Source organism: Corvus cornix, chromosome 3 (assembly GCF_000738735.6).
Source record: "Corvus cornix cornix isolate S_Up_H32 chromosome 3, ASM73873v5, whole genome shotgun sequence".
Classification (NCBI taxonomy): Eukaryota; Metazoa; Chordata; class Aves; order Passeriformes; family Corvidae; genus Corvus; species Corvus cornix.
Window position 1 is genome coordinate 60253356 of NC_047056.1, and position 19508 is coordinate 60272863.

Below are 19508 nucleotides of genomic sequence, written 5' to 3' on the forward strand. Positions count from 1 at the left end.
AAGGAAAATTTTCTATTTTCTAACACTTGCTGTGGCACCCCGCATGATTAAACATAGATGGTCAGAGCCTGAGTCACTTCCATACTCTCCAGAAATAACTCCCTATCTGCATTCTTAAAGTAGCTCATTTGGATAAAATTTCATCTTAGCTCTGATGAAGCCTCACTATCAATCACATTTACCCTTTTGAGACAGAGGTTAAAAAGCATTTACTGCAAACTTCAGGTGAGACCTCTGTACAGTGCTGAGAGTGGTTAATATTAGAGGGCTTTTGAGGGTTAATTGCTTTTTGGCATACCTATGGCCCCAAGTCAGTGTTAGGGATTAAGCCTTTATGTTGGTGTTGGGCTGAATAATGCTCTAGACAGGCAAAGAAAGATGCCCTCAGGACTGGAAATTTACCTACTGCCTTTAGCCAGATGTATACCATCTGTCATTGTACTCCTCTGTATGGTGCAATTGTTCCAAAAAAGGGAGCAGTCGCGTGATCGGCACAACGCAGTGCACTGGGCTGAGCTACTGCAGGTTAGAAAAACCATTGTGTCCCATGGCCCTTCTGTTTGTATGATCTGTTTGAATTTACACAGAATAACCTTTCTGACTCCTGCTGAATCTCTCACTCACTGCAGTGCCAGATTACTTACTAAAAAAATTGCTACCTGCTAAATCATTTCTCTGTGTCTGGTTTTCCAGTTTTTTGTCCCAAACTAGGCGCAGTATTTTGCAGCCCAAAGGGAACAACTGCTTTGCATTTCTTTCAGATTTTGCCTTCCATGTAACAAGAACCTTTCGAAAATCAATTTTGTTCTTCATAATGTTCATGCCCCGTACCTGCTTGGTATGTTTTGTACCTTTAATAAGTATATATAATATTCCATCATTAGTGAAAATATTGCATAGTCACTTACATTTCTCTCTGCACCTAGAGTGAAAAATATTTAAGCGTGTCATGAAAAATGGAATAGAAGAAACTGGGAGAGACCCACCCCAGATCCTATAGCCAGGCAGCTGCTCTTCTTTGTGATACGTAGATGCAAGTCTCTCTGAAAAGGAAGGGTTTGAAAGAAGATTAGTACCTCACAGGTGACTGCTGTGCCTGCTGCAGACTAAATGTTGTAGGCCAGTGTATTTTCCATCAAGTAAGGATATACTGTCTTCAGTTTTTTTAAGAGTGCAAGTACCTAATTCAGCCAGGGGTTGCAGTGCTTTAAATCTGACCTGAGAGGGCCTGTGAGGCAGGAGAGGGAACTCACAAGCTGAGTAGTGTAGGTGACCCACTCTTCAGTGCGTTGTCAATTCTCTCATAGGTTCATGGCTTAATATGTTGTGATATGGAGCCCCTAATTTGGGTGTTTTGGGTGTCGTGCAGATAATGTCAGCATTGGTCCTTCTGTCATTCAGCTCTTAGAGGCTTTAGGCCACATTTTCTTTCCCACCAACTTGCACGGTGTATGGGCTAGGGGATGCTCAGGTTCTGTTCTCTCTGTAGTTTGGGAGCATGAACATATTGTGCAGCTGAGCATGATTTCTCCCGGAAATGCAGGTGGTAAAAGTGGCAAAATGCATTAATTAGCTGAGCTAATAATGATTCTCAGTGAATAAACAAAGTAATTATTCTGTTTGATCTGTGACCGTAATGTTACAGCTCTGTGGACATTTCTTGTTCTTTCTCTCAGATACTCAAAGCAGACTGCTTTTTAAATAATTTATCATATGCCTACTGTGTAGCAAAAAAAAAAAAGTTATTCAGCTGAAAGTGGGAGAAACTCTGCTAAAATCAACTGAGACAAAATAATAAAGAACTGTATACAAAAATGAAAGCTAGTTTAAATTTACCATGCTGAATTTGATGGAAGACCAGTTAGGGACATCTATAAATAATCATTTCATCCGTAAAAATTTCATTTCTTTTTGCCAGGATCCCAAAAGTTTGGAAAGAGGCAAAAATTTTTAAGTAGGATTTACTACCTAGCAGATGGCTACAGACACTGTTTCCGTAGGTGGAGGCCGTAAAGAACAGATCTGACAAATTTAGAGATAAATCTAGGGAAAATCTCATAGAGATCTCTTGCAAACTTACAAATCTTTGATTTCACAATTACTACATAGCAAATTCTCAATATGACGGTTCTTACTGCTTTGGACAGAAGTAGTTATGATGTCCAGTATTTTTAAATCAATAAATAATAAGACTGGACACAAAAGGATTGTTTGGTTAAAATTGCTCACCGTAACTCATCATTTGTACAGTAATGAGCCTTCAGCTTTCTCAGGAAGCTGTTCTTCTGATTCTGCTCATGTTTGTACTTGTTCTATACTCATTTAACTCTGATGGTTTCAGAGAAGCTGTTCTAGATTCACAGGTGCCCAGATTTATTCATTGATTGTGGAAGAAAAAAATATTCAGCCTTGCAATTGGCTAAATGGAGGGATGTGGGGTGGGAAAGAAGAGAATGAACTGTCATAATCAACCTTGAGTACAGAGACTCTTACTTTCCTATCAAAATGAGTACATTTGTGTAAAGGATAATGTAATAGGAATAGAAAAATCTCCAGGAACAGAAATTAGGACCTTATTCACAAATAAATTATGCCTTTGTGACTTCAAATGTCATGTACCTGCAAGTTGGACAGAAAAGCTGTTCTTGGAGCCCTCCTATTTTGTAGCTAATATGATTAATATTCATCATCAAGGACTTGTGGGTTGAAATAAAATACAAATCCATTACATAGTCAGACCTGCAGGTTGGCTAGCTGAATATATTCTGGACAAGAAATAGGGAGAAAAACCTGGAGTAGCGAATATCTGCTTTTAAGAAAGTGAAATTTACGAAGAGGAAAGAAGAATCCTTTAAAGTAGAATGATCTATGAGTACTTCATGTTTTCTTTTTTTTTTTTTTTGGCAGGAAGTTCAGATTCAATGAAACTGGACAGGTTTCTTCCAGAAGTTTTAGTGGAGGGTTGGTGCAGGGGCATTGCCTGGTTTTCACGCCTGTAGCAAGACTCTTCCATATCAGTGTCACATGCTTCTCATAATACCAAAGCGTGTTCTTAATATAGCATATTTGTTATTTTTATTCTTAACATCTTTGAAAAATAATTAAACACTACTGTTCTTTTGTTCTGAAGTTCTCCCTGTTGTTATAAAGAGCTTTGAAGGTTGGATGTAATTAACTGAACTGCTGTGTAGTTACCATGTGTTTGTAGTAAAGTGTAGTAGATAGTGAAGTACAGAGCACTGTACTTACTTACTTATTCCATACTGTATTTTGAGAAGCTCATCAAAGCCAGCTGCTAGCAGCTTTGTTCCAACACTCTTATTGCTTTGCAGACTGATGTTCCTCAGGGAGTGATACGGGTGCAAGCGCCTCATCTTTCCAAAGTTTCCATGGCAATACAGCTGACAGAAGAACTGAAAGCCAGTGATATAGTAGCCAGGTTTCTCAGCCAGAAAAGGTATAAACATGTCTTTGTTTTGTTATCATGTCGGGAGAAGTGTCTCTTTATTTATTATATCAAGAAAATTTTTAAAATACTCAAAATTCAGGTCAGTTCATGAACTTTTGGGCTGAATTTAGCCATCAAAATACTCACTTGAGGAATTAATGCTTTTAAATGTCATTGAAGCTCAGGAAGCCTTCAGGAATACATGAGTGCTGTTAGTAAAAAATTAATTGCTATTTAATCTGATGGGTCAGGAACAGTTTTGTCATTTTCTGGGGACAGGTCAGAAGGGAACTCCAAGAAAACAGAGGAATGAGGAAAGAAGAAAGAAAATCTTGTTTAAAATAATGCTTTTATATATAGCAGCCTAATAGGCATTGGAATATAATGATGTGCAAATGTCATGCACATGAAATGATTTTAAGGGAAAGCAATATTTTAATTACTCAAATCCATTCAGAAAGGGAGGAATTTTAATCAATCCTTTGAAAAAAAAAATAAAATTAACACACCTGTTCATCATATATAACTATTCAGCTAAAGCAATAATATGGTATATTAGTTGACATTAAGAAGATGCTTTTTTCTAAATGCTGTTTTTAGAGGTTTACACCACTGTCAGAAAGTTATTTTCTGGCTGGGCTTTAGCATACATTATCACAATTAAGCAGTGAGAATAATAGAATCCCTTTGTAATATAGGGACTTCATTCTTCCACTATTTTTTACTTCTTTTAGTTGCAGTACAATTAAATCCAGTAAGAATGTGGTTTCTACCACCCAACCATAATGCTTTTTCTGAAATATGGAATATTTGAGGGAAATACTTACTTTTTCAGCAGCAGTAAAAGAAAAATCAGAGGGTAAATATCAAGCTACTTGCTAATAACAATGAAATTCTTTTCTAAAACCTGCAGTTTCCTCACATGTCTCTTATTTTACCTTTTCTGTAGTGTATTGCTCATGTGCAGGACTGTTCATTTGCACTAGCATGCAAGGGTATTCTTGTTCACTGACTGTACGAGCAAGCATACACACAAAGGATTTGTGATGGGTTCAGTTCTGATCTTAATTAGCATAACTTCTCCCAGACATGTCTAGGTGACTGATCCACAAGCTCCTTCGTAATACCATCATTCATTGTGTTCTGTTCCCTACAGTGGAAATGTCCAAACACTCAAGAAAGAAGAGGTCTTTCTTTATGAAATAGGAGGAAATATCGGTAAGAATGGCTTCTGAACAACTTCTTTTGCTAGAATAGGATTCCTTGGCACACTGTCCATGGGTTTCGCTGTGGTTGCATTTTTATTCATGTCCCTAGTTCTCCCTGACACTAAGGCAGTTAACCTTGTGGAGAAGGCAGCAGAGATGTTGGTGTGATTATTACATTAGTAGTATCTTATTATCTGTCCCAGAGGAAGTTGGCAGCTGTAACAGATGTTCCTGATACGTATGTACAGTGAATAAGCACGGAAAGTTTGGATACAAAGGTGCTTGAAGTTAATCTTACTCATCTCTTTGTACTGAGGCTTAACAAGTGAGCTTACAGTCCTTCATGTTCTGCATTTGAGTGTCAATTGCAGGTTCCTTTGGGGGGGAGAAAATGCTCAGTCAGAAAATGACCGTGCGATAAAATTTTCCAACAGTTAGTCTTTCCTGCTCTGCCTATTCCAGACCCTTTTAATTAAAGGAAATAATAGCAGCTCAACAAAGCTAATGCCAAGGATAATTTTGAACACAGTTCTAAAATTTTCTTTCATGAATGCAAGAGTATTTTTGCATTAGGAATCAGTTTCTAATCACAGTATTTTTCAAATGCTCAGGAAAACAAAAAGAGAACTAGAAAGCAGTTGTAGATTGGACTTACATTTATTTTTTCCTTAACTGTGACCTGTTAAACTTATTTATAGTTATAAAATTAAATGCAGTACTTCTGTCCTCTGCAAGTTTAGATTCCGTATGTAAATTGCTAGTTCTACCATTTTTTTTACCTAATGACTACTATAAATAAATTTTTTTGTATGTGTGTCTAAACCAAATGACTTAATTAAAAATAGCACTTCCCTATGTTTTCTGCAACAGATATGTTTTAGTATTTTTACTAAATCTGATGGCAAAAAACAAATAGAAGTTACCAAGATAGCTGGATGCCAGACGAATGTATTATATGTTCTCTTGCATATCTAATATGTACATACATTTCCTATGTCTGTTAAGGCAGGTTGCAATTCCAGATGTAAGACTTTTTTAAAGGAGAGGAATATCTTGTTTAGTCTACAGAGGTGTAATCATGCAGGAAAAATTGTTTTGTAACAGAATTCCAGTGAAACTGGAACAACCTACTATTACTTTAAGCATGTGACAGAATTTGCATTTCCCTTGGAGAAAGTGCACGGGTAGTTGCAGATTTGTTTTGTTTTGTTATGATGTAAGTTAGAAAGCTTAGGTGTTTTCTCTGTCAGAATGATTTACTTCCAGAGAGTTTCAACTTTAATCAGTCCTTACTAGTCCTTATTAATACTCTCAGTTAAGGTAAGAGAAGCTCCCTGCCTTTAACCTGATGCAGAGTTTTAAGTAAACCAGATAGCCTGACCTTTGCCATCTGTCTCTCTGCCCGACGGGCTTGAGTCATGTAGAGGGAGCCCAAAACAAGAAGACTTGAGGGGCTCATGACAGAAGACTCATATCCTTACACTTATGCTCGTAATTGTAACAAGCACTATGTTGTGATCCTGTCCCCTAGCAGGTGTAGCTGCTGAATGTCTCCAGACATTTCTTGAGTAGTCAATACACTGTGGGACTTCAGGGCACTGAATGGGACTTCTGCCCCTGCTTTGTCACCAGGACTGGCTGGATAGGGACATTGCAAAGCACTGTCCCCATGCTCTCACTGCCTGAACACGCTGCACTGTATGGAGGAGAGGGGTTCAGCAACATGGGCAGTTCTGGTCACAGAGGATTAAAATCTCTAGGACTAAAATTCTAGAGAGAGCAGATGGAGACTGCTCCTGCTTGAGCACAGAGTGTTGCCTTCTTGCCTGCTCTGTGCAGGGAGTTCAAAGAGCTGTCAGAAAAACTCAGCTGCAGCATTCCACCTGTGCTTGCCTCCCGTGTCAGGAGTGCAAGTACTGAAAGCATCTGTCTGGCACGAGCCATCCACCCCATCCACTTGCACAGCGGAGTAGAAGAGGGGCTGTGATGTAGAGCTGCAAATGCATGAGATAATGCTTTGCCTGCAGGGGAGTGGGAAGAATGTGCAGATCTTGATAGATCAGCATATGCTATTCTCATCATAGCTACTAGACATAAATTAATTGCCTGTAGTGTACCAAGAATGGTGTACTACTTTCTCCTCCTAGGACAGCAACTATTACAAGTGCAGAACAGCTGACTTAAGAGGAGCAGGATAAGGAGTAACAGCTTCTTAGCAAGGAAAAACCTTGCACAAACTTAGCATTTAAAAAGGGGGAAATAACTTGAAATTTTAATTAATATGCAAATGTGGACATTGTTTTTGGATATAATCATGAGAAGACCAGGACATTGCTCCTTTTTTACTAAACTCCTGCAGAGGCAAACTCCCATCTGCGTGGTCTGTGTGAAGAATCTGACCTAGAATGAAGGGGCTACCTAGAGGTAGAACAGCCCCTCCTCTTCTTCCTTCTTCCTCTTGTCCCCTTCCTCCCTAAAGCAGATGGGAAGGGTAAGAGCACCTCCAACTTTTCTGTGCGTTGTCCTTTGTTAAACACCACACAGAGACCTTGAAAATGTAAATGGAGTAAAACGGTAACAGGAACTTTGAAAGTTGTTTCCTTTCTCTTTTGTTATTGGTGTAACCACATGTCTTTTCTGTTCCTAGGAGAACGTTGCCTTGATGATGATACCTACATGAAGGACCTATACCAGCTCAACCCAAATGCTGAGTGGGTTATAAAACCTAAGCAGAGCTAAACTCACAACTAATGGCAAAACCTCCAACCTGTGGACTTAAGTTGTAAGGCTGAATGTTTCAAAGGGATAGTGTGTCCTTTCAACATTCAACCATTATGTATGTTAATAGAACTTTATCCAGTTTAAAAAAAAAAAAAAGGTGATGGTGATCCAACAGTTATAACCAGTAAACTTTCAGTTTTACTTGCGGCAAAATTTTGGAGACAGCGCAGTTTTCCCACTCATGTTTGAAACGAGCATAAGTACCTTACGTATTTTATATATAAGTACCTTAAATGTTTTAATGGCACTAATCTACCTCCCATCTGGTAGGTCTTGTTTAAGAAGAATTTATTTTTCAAACAGGTGTTTAACCTCTTTATATTAGAGATCTACAATCTATTTGTTACCTTTTTGTGTTCATATAGATCTTTTCAATGCTAGTACAATAGAGAACCAAATCCCGATCACCACTTCTGAATGGTACAGTACTAAAAATACCTAAACCAGTCATATGAATTTCCCAAATAAGTGTGAATTTCACAGGAAAAAACTGCAATGCAATGTATTTTGTCTTTGGAAGTCCTAATTTAAAGTTTGATGAAAACTATTTAAAAGCAACTGTGAAAATGCTTTCTATGCAGCTTTTTTGCTAGATCTTTTAAGTATTTTTTTTTCTTACTCCAGTTGATTGTACTCTTGAGATTATTAAAAAAAAAAAAAGGAAAGAAAAAGCAAAGAAAGGCTCACGTGACAAGGTGAGTCTTTTTAAAGCTCACTACTCTTGGCATTGTCGTTTCTGGCATATTGTCATGCACTAGAAAAACCTTTTAGGTTTTTCAGTAGTGATATGCAGCCATGTTACATACACTGATTTCAAGTTTTTTGGACATCTGATATATTGAGTTTTGTCAACTGCCAAAACTTTTCAATTACTAGCACACAATAAAAACTTTCAGGAAAAATAAAATAACCGTGGAAGGAAACTGTAGTCTAAATTTCATAGGTAGCAAACCACTAAACCTTTGACTCAAAACCAGTGTAAGGGTCTACTGTGGATATTACCTACCATCAGCTTTATATCTTGGTCTGTCCTGGACGAGGCTAGAAATCAAGTTCTGATTTCCCTCTAAGCCACTTCAAAAATTAATAGTCCAACAGAGAACTATTGCAAATCCGTCCCTTTGCAGGGAAGGACTGAAAGCTCCCTGTGGAATTCACTGATAATGAATTATAGACTGATGAGGCTTGTTGCAACACAAAGACCTGTGGCCTGGAGCTCCAGAGTCCCAGTCCCACAGCAACACTTTGGGCTCCCTAGCTTGTGTACCACTTTACAATTTATTTGTAAACTAGCTCAGCTGTGCTCAAGTGCTTACACCTGCGTGCTGACTACCTGAAGTAACTACTGTGAAATTGTATTCTTGGAATGAAATACTTTCTTTCAATGCACACAAAGAATTATATTGACCTCACAGGGAATATTATACATACAATCAAGGACTGAATGACTTTTTTTTTAAGTGATCAAAGCTGATTAAAGGAATAAAGGACCTTTCTGCTGAGCTTTGGATATGGGCCCTGACTGTGTTGACAAAGTAACCACTGGAACACTCCCTTTTATATACAAGCAGTGAAATAGAACCCTGAAAGGTCATAGAAAAATTAGACAGCTGCTGATTAGTTATCCACAGCATATGAACAATTTTGGGGCCATGTGTATTTATTGTTTCTTAAAGTCGAAGGTTGTCTTCATATGAAGAGGAAGCACTGCACTGGATGGTTCTGAAAAGCAGGATGAGTAAAGGAGGAAAGTTTTCTAATGTGACTGTACTGCCCTCGATGCTCCATCTAGCTGGGTATCCCCATGTGGTATAGCACTGTGCCACTGCGGGCAAATCCTCTAAGACAAATCACTTTTGTCTGTAGAACAAACCACACTCCCTGTTCTTCAAATGTAAGGAATAGAGTAGCAAAACAGTATAATGCTTAGGTAAACATTTGTGAACCTAATGTAATAAATATAAGGGGGGTTTTTTTGACATGTAATACAAAAATGATGTGTGTTTTCATAATACATTATAGTTCTGTAAAAGATTACTTGTTACTGGAACTCTAGGTGTTATTTTAATCAGGAGCAAAATGCAGATGATAGGAACAGCTGTTCCTAACAGTTTTGGTATAAAATTGCAACCAACCTGTGGTTATGATCTCTTAAATAACTTTGTTTTTGGTTTAGTGCCATTATTTTTTTTTTAATTTAAAAATGTTCTTTTATAATTAAATGTTGTTTTTTCTGACTTCTTTTCTCATTCGAATTCTTATGTTTGTGCATAAAATATACCCTAATGACACTAAGCTATGATTATTTCAAAATTTCACGTTTTACATCTTTGTAGAGAGCTTGTAGTTTTGTGTATGACAAGAGACATTGATAAGTTAAAGTCTTGCAAAATGAATGCCTGCTGGAAAAGGAAATAACTGGCTAGAAGTTTAGAACTTTGTTGCAGTTGCAATATACCTTTGCTAAATCTGTAATATAGGAATTACTGGGTACATGCAAAGGAGCAGGAGACTTCTCAGCGCTGATTGAAAATACTGGCTCTTAATTCCTCATAATTAAGTAATTAAATTAGGGCACAAGTGGGAAGTCCAAAACGAATTCAGGTAAGCCGATAAGAATCTTTTATAATTAAAAAGACAATGCTGCATTAGTTGATTATTTGGGGTAATTTGGCAGGCCACCATTGTTTGAGTGATGACTTGGGAAACATGTATGCAAGGGTTCTTTCACGCAGCTGACAGATTAATGATTTGCAACGCTAAGTGTGCAACCCTGTGCAGGCAGAACAGCAGGGTCTGGGGAGAAGGAGGCATGGGGAAGAAGGTGATGGTCCCTCTTACCACTGCCTGGATGTTGTAGAGCATTTAAGGATGGTTTTGTGCTGAAAAATCCTCTGGTGTATATTGGTGGAGGGACGGGAAAGATCCACAGTGCTCGTATGGGGGGTATGCACCTTCTCACACTGGCTGTTCTTCTTCAAAGACTGCAGAGTTTGCACTCATTTTCCATAGCCTCCTGTTCTTCCCCACTTTGTGTGAAGCACGTGCACCATCCCTGGATATCCATGGGTGCTGGGAGAAAAGGTCTCATCCCAACCGCCTGCCCCTGTGTGAGCAGCAGTGAGGCACGTTTATCTCACATTGCAAGTCAACAAGCAGCATCTGTGAGCGTTCCACTGGGGTTTCAAGAAGACAGTAGGGAGCAGGAAGATGAATGGGTCTGGATGTGTTGGAAATATTGGCTGAATTTCTGTCAGGCCTTTCACTAAGCAGTGGCATGACTGAGATGAATTCAAGGATAAGGAGATGCACTTTTTGGCAGTGAGCCAGCCAGCAAAGAAGAAAACATTTGAGAAAGGCCTGCTTGAAACTTTTCCCAGCCCATTATTTCTTTGTCAGACATTCTTAAAAGCAATGTAACTGTCCAATAAAACACACTCTTTTCCTAAGTATTGAGTTAAATTGCAGCAGCAAGCTAACTCGGCGAAAGATTGCTAAAGAGATTTCCTCAGCATCACACTTAAATGCATCTTAGGATTAGTTCTTTGTTGTGCTTCTATCTTTAAAAGGTTGCAGCCATTCAAAAAGTATAAAATGTGTATGTGCTAATCTTGCAGCAATATTTATAATAATATTTTTTATGTAGAGCAATGTTTTAAAGATATTCATACCACTGTTTGTGTTTGCACACAGACCACATCTGAGGGAGGTAAGTACCTATCATCCCCATTTAACAGATGGGAAGTGTTCATAAATGGCTGGCTTGTGGCTAGAAGGGGTGAAATCAATCTGATTTATAGAAACCAAATATGATCCTCCAAAAATTGCTTTAAAAATCTGCTATATTGCCAGTAACAGCAGTATAGCAATCACGAATATGTCTTCAGGGGATTCTTTTAATAAATACAATGCTGTAATTTTTAGCCTGGTTTCCAAAGGAAATTTATCTGGGGTAATCTTGCTACCTTGTGTGTGTCTTCCCCTAATTACTTTTGAGTCTGTTGGCAGACTTCAGTAATTTTTGGCAAATGCAGTGGGAGGGAAGGCATGTGTCAAAAAATAATTAAGCTTCTATGGGCTTCATAAAACTAGGTAGTAGGAGTCCTTGGTTGAATGGGGAGATGACAGCATAAGCTCCACTTTCATTTAGGCACCAGCACAGAAGTGTGAGAGAAACCATACACATGCTCTGGCCATGGAGGAAGGCTGTGCTTGGAGCTCACAGCCAGCCAGTGGGATTTGGCATCAGGCCTTTGGAGGCTTGAGAAAGCACTTGCTTGTGTTGCCGCCTGCTTTCTGAATCTTCTTTGTTGACATGATGTGTGTGATTGTTGCTGAAGCTGCAGTTGTTCTCCTGGGCTGGCTTTTGGGGTGCAGCCTCTCTGCAGCTTCTGGTTCGTACAACTCATGCCCATGCCCATACCCTCCCTGTGGACTGAACGCCTTTCCACCTGAGCCGTACCCACAGCTGAAGGCATTGGTGCAGGTGAGGAGGTGGGTAGAAGTATCTCTCCTCACTCTGCTTGTCGGGCTCTTGGGAATTACCTTCATAATCAGATCTAAAACTGGGCGGTATCAAAGGACTGTCTTCACTTGCAGGTTTTAAACCATCGTGGGACTACAACTTGCCATTCATGAATCATATGGGAATGGTGGTGGCTCAAAAGCCCCGCAGGTGTTACTACTCCTTGACTGTCCATTTTGGGGTGACTGAAAGGATCCTTCCTTCTCCCTATGGCACGGTAAAACCAGTAACTAATGCTCATTTGCATTGAGAGCCACAGTCTCTCTATTTTACCTATCGAATGAGCTTTGCCCTCTGTAATGTGGCTACTCCTGAAAACAAATTGTCTCGGTTCCCGTGAGCAGTTTGCTCACATGCTGTGTCGCTAGATCAGGTCCTGCAGGGACAGTTCTGTGCTTCTTTCCAGTGGGACTCCCTGTGCCTTCCGAGCGGTGACACCGCCACCTGGTTATCCACACACGGGGATGTGCGTTTGCCGTCTGCCGTCATTCACCGCCTGCCCGGGACAAGCGGAGGGTCAGTCCTACAGCACTCGCTTCTCTATTCCGTGTCCAAGGGCCGCGTCGTGGGCAGAAATCCCTGGAAGCTGCCACGGGAGGCTGTAGCTCGGTGTCTTGGCCCGGCCCCGCCGCGCTTTGCCCGTGTTTTCACTGCCGGGGCGGGGGCGGCGGCAGGTGGCGGTGCGGGGCCGCGCTCCGCCCCGCTCCGCTCCGCTCCATGGGGAGGTGACAGCCGAAGCTTCGCTTTTCTTTAGGCACCGGAACAGAAGCGTGGGAGAAGCGTAAACATGCTCTGACGGTGGAGGAAGGCTGTGCTTGGAGCTCACAGCCAGCCGGCGGGATTTGGTGTCAGGGCGTTTGGAGGCTTGTTTGGAGAAGTGGTCACTGTGTGTTCCTGTCTGCTTTCATGCCATCCATCCTGGAAGCTGCACCAAGTCATGTGTTTAATTTAATGCATGTTCTCATGCCTGTGGCTGGTGATGCAGTACATAATTCATGTATCTGAGATGGTGCAGCAGGCAAGTTCAACTTCGATGTCCAGTTCTCTGGACACAGTGGAACTGTGAATATAGAAAGCTTTGCACAGCATAAAATCACAGGCTTGAGTGTGTTACTGGGTATCCCTTGCTCTTTATCAAGATGCAGATGTACAACACACTCCAAATGATCCAGAATAAATGAAGGAACACATAATTGCTTGGAAACATCTGAGGTTCCAAACTCTGAGCTGTGTTGGATTAGCAATTGGAAAATGGTTTCTTGTTTATTCACTTTCCCCCCTAGTCTCAGAAGAATTTTTTGTTTTAAATCTTGCTGCCTTCTGATTTTTGACTTAGTTGAAGTTTATAGTGTGTCTTACCTAATTTAGTTGTCTTGATTATGTTATAATATGTTCCCCCATTAGCTCTGTTAGTTGTAAGGCAAATGAGCTTCTGAGCCCTTATTCTGGATGTTCCTCCTCTGCTACAGTCTGCCAGAAGCTGTCTTTATTCATAACTCTCCTTCAGTCTGTGCAAAGAGAGTTTCTTCCAGCAGGAACCTGGGCAGGTGAAGTAGTGCTGAGGCTGTCCTGAGGCTTTGCATGGCTGTGAAAGACAGAGCAGTGTCCATTGCAGTATTCCTGTCAGCCTGCTGTGCATCGGCCTCATTCAGTGCAGTGTTTTGCTTCCATAACAGCAAAATCTTAGGATGTGGCCCAGTGATACCCATTTGGAATACTGTTGGTCTTGAAAGAAGCAGGTTTTTCTGGGTTATGATAAGGCTGAAACCTTATTGTGCAACCTCGGAGTACTGGCAAAAATACCTGCTGGTGCTTTTAAAGTGCCATTGTGAACTGGAAAAAAAAAAAAAAAAAGAGGTTTTTCTTCTCATTGTGTTTAGCAATGAGAGAACAGACAATTCTGACATAGTTAGGAGTTCAGTTATGTTTTTGAAAAAAAGTAGATCAGAAAACATGCTATACAGATACCTTTTTAATGGTTCAGTTTTTTCTACCAAGATGATGTGTTTTTATTTTTTGTAGATCTCTGCTGAGAGGTTATCCTGATTTTCCTTACATTTTTGCTAGATGGTAGAAGGGAATGTGAGAGAATTACCCTGTTGATAGTTTGAGGTTTTTACTGAATAAAAGTTTTATTGTTAAAGTATTGTAAGATAATGATGGGCCAGTATGTTATCATGAAATGGGAGTACTTCAGAAGAGGATTTTTGTTTATTCCAGTTCCTTCCAAGTTGAGAAAATGTGACAGCCAAATCTGTAGACCAAATATGTCTGTCATTCCATGCAGAGCTGTTTCACCACAGGTCTTCTAGGAAGAATCAGAAGAGAATACCCACATTCCCCACTATGGAATGAGGAGATGATCTCCTGTAGGTGGTGTTGCCGGCACTCAAAGGCAGGCATGAGAACAGCGTGAGGCTGAGCAGGGATTTTTCCTTCTCCTTTTTTCTTTTTAAATTGGCCAATTTTTCTCTTTGAATGCTGCTGTTGTTGGGAATAATGAAAATTATTGTAAAAGCTCAGCATAAATAAGTTTTTTCTGTACAACCACAATGTGGGTGTTTGGGGTTTATGAATGGAATACACGGGATTGCAATACTCTGCTCTGAATTTTTTCCAAAGAATTTTTAAGTTGCTTATATCAAATCCCCTTGGATCATTATAAAAAGGAATTGAGTAAGTACAGAAATACTTGCTAAACCAGTGATAAACTGTTGGTAAAGCTAGGAACAAACTTTTTTAAAAAATTTTTTCTGCCAATACACCTGTGGCTGTGGCACAAGTGTTCTAAAAACACTTGGTTCTGGGAAAAAATAATTAGTGCATAACCTGTACAACTAAACTGCATAATTAGATATGCTGATGATGACAGAACTGGGATCCCAGGTCAGTCTATTAGACACTGTCTTACAAATCAGCATGCTGGTGAGATGTCCTTAAGCTTGCAAAATAACTTCCTGAAGATTCCTTGCAAAGTGTGAGCAGTCCTCTTTAGAGTAGCTATTCTTAACTTACCTTTACTTTTAGGTAATTTTAGCCCTCCTACTCTTTTAGAAAGCCCTTTAGCATTATTTGAGCAGTCAGTAAAAAAATCCACCCTTATGGTATTTCCGTCTATGCCAGTGTGCTTCACCTACTTTATGTACAGAGGAAAAGGCCAGAAATAATATTCATCTATGTAACCCCAGGAGGCAGAGCTGTTCCAAACAAGTATGTTTTAAAGAGGAGCTGGTTTCTCGAGGGATGGTCCAGAAGGCGTTCCTGAGCACGGGGATTCTCTCGGTCTGTGTGCAGGAGTGTTTGCTGCTGGAAACTGTCTGTACGCTGTGTTGAAGGATGACCCACTGCTTCTCCAGCATTGTTGAGCGAGTGTGAAGTGACTGCCTATTTTTGGGGAGAAATGACCTCATCCATGCCATTAGCAGAATTGGCAGAGTGATTAGCACTGGCTGCTTCAGCATGATGTCATTGGACTTGGAAAGCTTCACTGAAGTTTCAAAGTTTCAACTTGTGTGTAGGTGTGCGCTTTGACTTGGCATCTCACCCTCTCATCTCTGAATCAAAGTTGGAGTTTTCCAGCAGAGCCTGTAGGTTGTACGAATGACTGCATCTGGCCAGATTGAAGGTCTGATTAGTTTTGTTACCTGCCTCTCTGCGATGGTGGTCAACAGCGGATGTTTGAGGAAGGACTGAAGCACAGAACAAGAACATAATTCCCTAGTATATTTTCTTGGTTAGCTTGTCACTTTCCTGGGTTCAGTAGCCATTACAGAATCACCGAATATCCTGACTTGGAGGGGATCCACTAGGATGATCAAAGTCCAACTCCTGGCACTGCACAGGACAGCCCCAGGAATCGCACCGTGTGCTTGAGGTTTACTGAGGTAATGAGGTTTAATGAGGTATACTTCCACTAATTTTCATAATTGCTTTTGGATCCCTAGAAACTCATGCCATTCACTACATCCTATGGGAGTAGATTTCACAGTGTAACTGAATTGCCCCTTTGGCAGGGATTTCTTTGCTCAAGGACCAACCCTACAGGTTTACGTTTGCCATGCTACTTATGGTTTCACAGATCTTCTTGATTGTCCTCTCCTCTGGTCAAAGAGTAGCAGCTCTTTTTATTGTCCTGTGTTTGGAAGCCATTGCTGAACTTTGGTCATTTTTGTTGCCCCCTGTACCTTTTCTTACTCTGTTCTGTCTTCTCAGGTAAGGGGAAATCAGAAACATACCTTGCACTCACATCTTACCAGGAGGTGGAACAGTAATTTTGTTTTTCTCTTTACCTTGATGAATTCTGATACTTGTTTGGTTTGGATTTTTTTTGGATTTTTTGCTATTTTAATCACTGAGTAAACATTTTCATAGTTATTAAAGCAGTCTTCTTTCATGTCCAGTGGTAGTTCAGTTTCAATCACTGTGAATGCAGTATGAGAATTTTTTTTATTTTCTCAGTTGCTCTCTACTTAACACTGAATTTCGTTTGCCATTTTTTCTCCAGTCATGAGGTCACCAGTATCATGAGGTCTGTCTAAAGCTCTCTGCAGCTTTTTTCTTTAAATCATTCAATAATTCAGTGTCAGTAACCTAGCTTATCAGTTCGTTGAGATCACTTGAGATCAGGTGTATGTTGAACAGTGTGGGCCCAAAGTGCTACACTGGTGACCTGCCTGCAATGAGACTGTGCATTCTTTCCTTTTCTTTCTTGTCTTTTAAACTTGTTTATCTGTGTGAACTTCCTTTCCTTTCCTTTCCTTGCCTTGCCTTGCCTTGCCTTGCCTTGCCTTGCCTTTTTTTATTTTTTGTGTCTTCCTTATGCACATGCTTATAAAATTCCTCAAAAACTCTCCAATAGGGTCATGAGTCATGACTTTATAAAAGAATTGTGTTATCTTCAGTAAGGGGTTATTACAGTTAACAATTCCGTTGTGTCATAATTGATCTCTGTTTAATTTGTGGGTGAAGGCCATCTGGTGCTGGTAATTAGCCAGTGTTATTTTTCTCAATTTGTGTTACAACGTTTTACTGAAATTCAGTGTGAGATAACTCCTCTAGAGGCACTCCTAAAGAGGTAATATATAAACAAAGAATGGCTTGGGTCAGAAGGGACCGTAAACATAATCTAGTTCCAACCATCCTGTCAAGGGCAGGGATGTCACTCATTAGATCAGGTTGCTCTGAGCCCCATCCAACCTGATCTTGAACATTTCCAGGGATGGGGCATCTCTAACTTCTCTAGTCAACCTGTTCCAGTGTGTCAGCACCCTCACAGGCAAGAATTGCTTCCTAACATCTAATCTAAACCTGCCTTCTTTCCATTTAAAGCCATTACCCTTTGCCCTATCACTGTCTGTGCATATAAAAAGCTCCTCTACCTCCTTTTTATAAGCCCCCTTAGGTATTGGAAAGCCTCGATAAGGTCTCCCTGGAGCCTCCTCTTCTTCGGGCAGAACAGCCCCAGCTCTCTCAGCCTGTCTTCATTGGAGACATCCTTCAGCTCTCTGATTATTTGTGTCACTCCTCTGGACTCACTCCAACAGGTCCATGTCCTTCCTCTGCCTGGGACCCGAGATGGATGCAGCACTCCAGGTGGGGTCCCACCAGAGCAGTGGTGCAGAATCCTTTCCCTTTCCTTGCTGGCCACACTGCTTTGGATGCAGCTCAGGACACAACTGACTTTCTGGGCTCCAAGTGCACACTGTTGTAGATGATGCAACAGTGTGAAAGATAGATGCAGAAAATTAATTTCATTTTTCTGTTGTGGTCTCTTCTTCGGTAACTCCATTTACATGTTAATTGTTGGTCCTATGAATTTCTGTCAGACCTCCTACTACTGAGAAAAACATAACTGGTTTTATGCCAGTTCAACAAGTTGTTCCTCAAAAGCCCTTCTTTGGCTGCTGTGTGCTCACTGTAATCGACATCAAATATGACAGTGAGTGTCTGGGTTTGGTTTCATTTTTTAATTTTTTTAATGTATTTCCTAGGTGGACATGTCTTTAAATTGTCAAGGAATTCATTCTTTTGTTAGAATGATTGAATAACAAAAGGGTTAAATATATTAATTCAGTTAGCCTTCATTATAGTGTTTTTGCCTCTTGCAAACACTTTAACAGTTGACTTATACCTTTGGAGTTTATTTTTTTAAATATCTGGGGTTTTTTCCCTTTACATTTTGTCTCACTTACAGAAAATGCAATTGTGGGAAGGTACTGTTGCTGCTCCTGCAGTTTGGCATCTCTGGGGAATAGCAGAATGAATCTCTGCAGCATTTGGAACCAGATCCTGCACATTCCTCAGAACCAAGTCAGGAATTGCTTCATCTCTTGTGCATTTTCTGAGTAATTGCTCTGCAAGGCAATTATTTATGTGTTCCAATGTGTAGCTTCATATCTTATACAGTGCCTAAGTGTAGGGATAGTTGGCACCCTGATTGTTCAGCTTGCATCCTCTCTGACCTCCAAGCCTCTTTCAGGACATGACTCTCGCTGCTGTGCTCATGGCTGGTCCCATGTACCACACTCTTCTTCTCTCTCTGCCTAGAACTTGAGTCCAATGACATCTGTGGTTTTCATATGGAATCTGTTGTTTCTCAGTGCATGCATGTCTCAGTCCCTTGCGTATGGAATTTTTATCTATTACTGTTCGGCTGCCTATTTGTCCCTACTTCCAGGTGTTCAATATACCTGTCATAGTAGTATCCTTCATCAAATCCATGTGTGTGTGTGTGCATGTGTGTATATGTTAAGACTTCTAGTAATCTTTATAGAGTGCATCTCTACCCCTGTGTTCATCTCAGCTTGGTCAAAGAGATTGGCTTTTTGGTCTGTGTGCATGTCTCACTTGGCCACAGGGCAGAAAATTATGTGAGTAACAGTCGTGCAGATGTCTGCATGGGAAACCTTTTACCTTTGGATCGACTCCCATCATCATTTTGCTTTATGTGATGTCCAGCAGATCTATTCAGTTACTTCCTCTCCTTCACTGTATTGTGACTGTGGCTTGTTCATGATGGGAGGGGCTGCAATTGTGGTAACTGTGTATTATTAGCATTCAGCTGAAGATCTCTCTGAGCACTTCAGGTGGATTCTCATTTTCTAGCACCTGGATAGAAATAAAGCTGTTGTGACACACAGGCTGCTGCTGCTTATCTAAATTTATTGGTCTTGGGCAAGTTGAGCCAGGGAAGTTGCTGGTGCTGAGACTGTTGGATTGCCCTGGAGCCAAGCTTCATGCCTAGCCCGGCCTCGACAGACTCCTGAGGCCCTTGAGGAATCACTGTTACTTCTGGCCCCTGAGCTGTGCCTCAGCTGCTTTTCTCTCTTTTGCAGTATACAAGGTATTTGTTTTGGGGCTGATGGCATTTTGGATATTGTTTGTAGGCTCAGCTGTGTTGGCCTGCTCCTTTGCACTGTTATAGTACATAGCGTACAGTGAGGGGAGTTAAAGAGTGTCCAGATCCCTGTCGAGATTGCCTTTGAATGCAAATGCCTCTACTGCTACTAAAAATATATATACATAAATTTTGCTTCAGCTGTATCAG

At 40.5% G+C, this 19508-nt stretch overlaps 1 protein-coding gene across 3 annotated transcripts in view; it reads left to right on the forward strand.

Annotated features, from left to right (window-relative positions):
- ARHGAP18 (Rho GTPase activating protein 18) overlaps positions 1–9674 on the forward strand; it is a 95257-nt gene extending 85583 nt beyond the window's left edge. For all 3 annotated transcript variants that reach the window (XM_039569526.1, XM_039569525.1, XM_010401874.4), the window contains exons 13-15: positions 3333–3457; positions 4605–4666; positions 7304–9674. In XM_039569526.1, the coding sequence (XP_039425460.1) occupies positions 3333–3457; positions 4605–4666; positions 7304–7395 (279 nt within the window). In that variant the 3' untranslated portion in view covers positions 7396–9674. The remainder of the gene's footprint in view (positions 1–3332; positions 3458–4604; positions 4667–7303) is intronic.
- Positions 9675–19508: the final 9834 nt, after the last annotated feature.